This window comes from Lutzomyia longipalpis, chromosome 2 (genome assembly GCF_024334085.1).
Source record: "Lutzomyia longipalpis isolate SR_M1_2022 chromosome 2, ASM2433408v1".
Taxonomy (NCBI): domain Eukaryota; kingdom Metazoa; phylum Arthropoda; class Insecta; order Diptera; family Psychodidae; genus Lutzomyia; species Lutzomyia longipalpis.
This window is the reverse complement of record NC_074708.1, coordinates 20,013,065-20,018,485: the sequence shown is the minus strand read 5'-3', so window position 1 is coordinate 20,018,485 and position 5,421 is coordinate 20,013,065. Positions and strand designations below refer to the sequence as shown.

The 5,421-nt window shown below is 35.5% G+C and overlaps 2 protein-coding genes across 3 annotated transcripts; one reads left to right on the top strand and one right to left on the bottom strand.

The window, feature by feature from the left end:
* Positions 1-249: 249 nt before the first annotated feature.
* On the top strand, positions 250-3,145 carry LOC129789406 (polyhomeotic-like protein 2). Of its 2 annotated transcripts, none has more exons than XM_055826209.1 (2): positions 250-297; positions 504-3,145. In XM_055826209.1, the coding sequence occupies exon 2, from the start codon at positions 507-509 to the stop codon at positions 1,602-1,604; it is 1,098 nt and encodes a 365-aa protein (XP_055682184.1). In that variant the 5' UTR covers positions 250-297; positions 504-506; the 3' UTR covers positions 1,605-3,145. The 2 variants fall into 2 exon arrangements, with proteins under 2 accessions (XP_055682184.1, XP_055682183.1); XM_055826208.1 differs by having other exon boundaries at positions 262-437.
* LOC129789433 (uncharacterized) lies at positions 2,114-5,060 on the bottom strand. Its single transcript, XM_055826248.1, has 3 exons — positions 4,874-5,060; positions 3,964-4,081; positions 2,114-3,894 (listed from the first exon to the last, which is right to left on the bottom strand). The coding sequence occupies exons 1-3, from the start codon at positions 5,015-5,017 to the stop codon at positions 3,245-3,247; spliced, it is 912 nt and encodes a 303-aa protein (XP_055682223.1). The 5' UTR covers positions 5,018-5,060; the 3' UTR covers positions 2,114-3,244.
* Positions 5,061-5,421: the final 361 nt, after the last annotated feature.

Genomic DNA, 5,421 nt, shown 5'->3' with positions numbered 1-5,421 from the left:
GAATAAATGAGCCGATGCTACAAAATTAAAATGGTACATGGGTGATAAAGGAATAAGAGGAATAAAATATTACATAAATCCATAATGGTTTATTTAAATGTATTAATACGATTAATACTATTAATACGTATCATGCATCGTAAAAGAGTTACTAAAATATTCTGCTGTTTTGGCCTATTTTAGTCCTATTTTAGTCCTAGATGGGATGAATACTTTTTACGTTGAGTACTAAAATTCAGCATATAGTACTAAAAATAAAAAAGGAAACTTCAACATGGTACATATTCCATAAAAATTGTTGGTATCATTTATTTTTTCTATTTTTGTTTACCTCATAAGATTTTGAGGATCCACAGGATCTGTTTAAATTTTTTACACTTTAATGTTGAAGAGACTTGAGGACAATTGAAAATAAAAGAACTTAATTTAAATTACGTGTAAAGTTGAAAGAGTGAAATTGTGCTTTAGTCCAATAATATTAATTTTACATTTTTTTCAATTAGAAAATGTCATCAAAGAGAAAACAAATTCACGGAAGAAATCCTAGCCGTGGTGATAAAGATGGAAATTCACAACCGGTTCGTGTGGGAGGGCGAATTAAGAAGGCCAAGACAATTTTCGATCCGTCGGATAATCTGTATCCGAGAAAGCGTCGTATGACTATCATCAAGGATCTTAAGGATGTTGGGCAACCGAAGAAGCTTCTCAGTAGCAGTGATTCTTCAGAACAAAAATATATTTTGTTTTCTAACAACGGTGACGACCGCGAGGATATTTTGGGAGATGAGAGAACACTTTCATTCTATCAGGGCTGGTGCATTGTTTGCCTTAAAAACACTCCAAAACTCATTACATGCCAGTCGTGCTCCTACAAAGCACACGTTGAATGCTTAGAGAAGAAAACAGGAGCAAAGTCGGAGAGTTTTGAGAACAATTGGCACTGCCAACAGTGTAAATTCTGTGTTGTTTGCCAAAAGACAACAAGCTACGGAATCCTCACGCAGTGCACAAGGTGTCTTAACTTCTACCACAACACATGTCACCGTCCGAGAATCTTGAGCAAAGGAATACAATTGAGAAAATGGATGTGCAGCCAGTGCCACGACAAGGAGACCTCCGAGATGTCATCCGAAAGTGCCGTAGATGAATCTGAATCTTCGGGAACTGAAACCAATGCTAAGATTGAAACGCCTATCAAGGCAGAACCGAAGAAAAATGAAATGAAGGTTCAGCCTACAAAAGTATCGGACAGAAGTAGCAAAGAAGCTAAAACCGATAGAACTCACCTGAAATCATCAAAGGAAACAGAAGAAAAATCTCTCAATGACAGAATTTCTACAATTCTTGCGCCATTTGGTAACGAAGTCATACCCGACGCCTCCACTTGGACAGCTAATGAGGTCTATTCTTATTTTTCGCGCCATTTCCCCAATGAAGCGAACGTTTTTCGTGAACAGGAAATTGATGGCACCTCTTTAGTGCTGATGAAGCGCGATGACGTGGTGAGTGGATTGAAACTGAAACTAGGTCCGGCTATACGGATCTACAGACATGTTCTGATGCTACAGAAGAGGAGTTCAGATCCACGATTACCGTGGTTTTAATCACTGATTCTATTGATTTGATTTTAAACAAACTTCTATTTGCTATTTTGTATATTTTCTCAACTTTCTACACACCCCATCTATGCACGGAAAAGACCGTGCTTTTTTTTTCTTCGTATTTTAAAAGAAAAACACAAAAAAGTTAATCATTATTAAAAAAAATATTTTAAATGATTTTCTTTCTTTCAACATATTTCTACATTATGTTGATAAGGGATTTTATTACCTAAATGTTTTATTTAGAATATAAATTGTGGTAAAATAAAAATGATTTTTAAAAGTAATTCCTTTTGTTTTTAATTGCTATTTTACGCTTAATCAGTTCCGGCTGCTTCAAAAGCTACAAAAAATGTTATTAGCCAAAATATTTAAAAGAAGTGTTACGTTATGTTTTATCAGAGATACATATCTTAAAGTTTTTTTTGAGGAAAATTAAAAAGATAATACATAAAACATAAAAACCTCAGTGGAAAATCATTAAATATCGAAGAGAATGTATTGAAAATCTGTTTGTTTTATTAATGATTTATTTTTTAATTATTATAATTATTCAGATTCAAAATGAGTTTGAAAATAATAAAATGTCTTTATACCTTTCTTTATCCTAAGTGAATAATATAAGGGAGAATACTATAGTGTGTTACTTTAAATAAAGTGGGATTTAATCTTTTATGTATCTATATATACTATTTCATTCAGTTTTGTTAATTAAACAACAAAGAAAAGGTATGTACCGTATGTATTGCAATTTAATTAACATATAAATCATCCTAAAAAGGTGTCTTTGGTTAAAAGCACAATATTCTATAATATACGCTTATTTTAGAATCGTTTTTCACATCCACAAAATCTGATTTGAACATTCACGTTAAAATCTAGGTATTTTTCATCCATTTTTTTTACATTCTATTTATGCACGGTTAAATGTGATTAAAGTGATTATACTTAATCATTAAAATTCTATTTGATTCGTGTCTCAACATTTTAAGAACGTAAAGACTCAATATTATCGTATTTTTTAATATCTATAAATTAACGCCTTACTTTCTAAGATATGACACTGAAAATTAATTTTAGTGGTGGTTTTTCATGTACCAATTGAAATAAAGTTTATAAATGCAACAGTATAAGCATCCATTCAAAATAGCTGTGTTTCTATTGAGCACATTTAAAAATCTAGAAGTAAATAAAAAGTTAAATGAATTCCAATATGAAAAGTTTATTCGTTTCCGTATTGCATAGATTTATGTACTCGAAAATGTTAAACACTTTTGTTACTCTTTGTTTCTCTTGTAAAATCTTTTCACGGATATAATTCAACTTTATGGAATTTGAAAATGTTTAATTAAGCATTATTTACTAAAATTGCTATATACTTTTTAATACAGAACACGAGGCCTACCGGCCAGATACAAAATGTTGAGGTAATTCACAAAGATAGATTGAAAAATGAGACTGCGGTGGTTAATTGAAATCAAAATTTCATAGGCTTATATCAATATAGATGCTGTATTCAGAAACACAACTTATAAAAAAAAGAATGAATTTCGAGAAAAAAATATCACAATTTCTATGCGACAGGGGAAAAACTTAGGGGTGAATCGAAAACTTGTGGCAATAATTTTATATGTGTTTTTAATTTAGGCTTTGGGTGTGTTTCGATTGCGATTATCTGAACTGATTCGCAAAAGATTTTCCTCATCATCACTACTCATGAGAATTGCCTCTTCCTTTTCTGAGTATTTGGGTGGTGGTGGAATAGATGGTGTTGGATAAAAATATGAATCCAGAGCTACGATAAAGTCCTCTTCAATTTTCTTCGTTGTTGATCCTTCCTCTTCTGTGTCATCATCATCTTCTTCTACATCCTCGTAAATGAAAACATTACGAATAGCGTTACCATATTGAATCCATACAATCGCAAACACCAACATTATGGGGATCATCCACATCCACGTTGGGATGCAGAATTGTGTAGAGATATGCTTCCGGACAGGATAGATGGGCATTGTTTGAATGTGAGTTTGGGTTAATTTGTACGGATGTAAGCTGTCATAGTCTTGCGGACGGAAGGCAGTATCGAAGACAATCCAATCATCGTCTGATGGTGGAGTGTATAAATCCGGCTGCATATACATTACCCCACCACTATGATCGCGGTCTGTTGAGGCACCCATGTACACCAGCCACCCATGAATGTACGGAGATTTGGACTGTAACTCAAACATCTTTCCACAGCCCACCTGGCAAGCTTCCCGCTTTACCTTCTCATAATAGGCATCAGTGCAGGCTAAAAGATATCAAGAATAGTTATTAGCTTTACAGATTAAGACAGAATTTTCCAGCTTCTCATTCTCACATGATTTGCAGAGATCATTTGTAGTATTTAGGTCGGTCACTTTATTGAGATTCCCAGCACTCGATAAGAATTCAATATTAAAATAACGACATCCTCGCTGGCAGTCCGATTTGAGATTCTGTTAATTAAAAAAAAAAAAAAAAAAAGAACATTGAAAAAGTTAAAAGTTTAGCCGTGAAGGACCCCAAATATCGATTACTCTCGTACATTAATTAATTTTTTATATAATAAAGAAAGGATTTCGTTCCTGTACAGCTATACATTTCTACACCGTTGGTCCGATCGTGATGAAATTTGGTACAGAGACTACTGATACCAGGCGGTTTTTACCAACGACATTCATTTCCCCCCCCCCCCCAGAGCCCCTCTTCGTAGCGCCCCCATATAAAATTCATGCTTTTTTGACTACTTTTTGAAATTGGCGCGGTAAAAATTTAGTTCCAAAAGCCACCACTACTATTTTTTGGTACATTTTGTATAAGAGAAAACGAGACAGTGCACGTCACTGATACTGTCTCCCTCCCACATTCAGTTTTTCGCAGTTTTCTCGCGTTTTCCGCCGAATTTCCCAGCGAAAGTGCGTTTTTTGTGACCAGGAAGCGACGCCGCGTCGTTTGGTACCCCTGGTTCAAAACTCTCAAAATCCGCGCCAGAAAAAGTCGTGCAAATTCCCCAAAAAAATCCGGGGAGTTGCGCCACCAAATTTTTACTGAACATACTTTGGGCCCCCCTGAGCCACCCGCCAACTTTTGGCGCCCCAAAAATGAGTTTTTCCATGGAAATTTAATTTTTTAAAATTTTTCCGCACAACTACAAACAAACGTCACGCACACAACTTTAGCGCACTCACACCACCAGAAAATGCCAGAGTGAAAATATTTTTTTCTCATGCTTTTTGTTAATTAATTACCGTGGAAAACAACTTTAGAGCCTCCTCATTACACAGCTCATCGCAGCGGATGTTTGTGTGCTGATTTGTATCAGTTTTTGCACTAAACGCACGACTTATTTGAAAAAATAGCCAAAATTTTAGATAAAACAACACACACACCATTTTGTACCCCCGCAAAGAGTTGTCCTATTACTGTAGACATTTCTATGGACATGGCAAAGGACAATCCAATGGATTGTCCATGGACACTCTTTATGGGGACCTAGAGATGCAAAAACCATCGATATTTATCGGCTATCGAAAACTATCGATTGGGAAATAGGACTATCGGAATTTTCACTTTTTATTATTTATTTTTCCGAGAAAAACTCATTTTTGCAACTTGAGCCTACGCGGGAAATGCTCCGGGGGCCCCGGGGGAGTTCAATAAAAATTTGGGGGCGAACCGCATTTTTTGGGCTCCTGGGGCACTTACGGGTGCTCCAGGAGCCTCGGGGAGCTCCTCCGTGCGGAATTTGGGGCCCGCGGAAATTATGACGGTTGGGTTACAAATTTGAAAACTTTGA

Coding starts and splice junctions, on each gene's coding strand:
- LOC129789433 (XM_055826248.1), bottom strand. CDS start 5,017: ATGGTGTGTGTGTTGTTTTATCTAAAATTTTGGCTATTTTTTCAAATA. Junction 4,082..4,873: donor CTCTAAAGTTGTTTTCCACG/GTAATTAATTAA, acceptor TTTAATTAACAG/AATCTCAAATCGGACTGCCA. Junction 3,895..3,963: donor AAATGATCTCTGCAAATCAT/GTGAGAATGAGA, acceptor GATATCTTTTAG/CCTGCACTGATGCCTATTAT.
- LOC129789406 (XM_055826209.1), top strand. CDS start 507: ATGTCATCAAAGAGAAAACAAATTCACGGAAGAAATCCTAGCCGTGGT.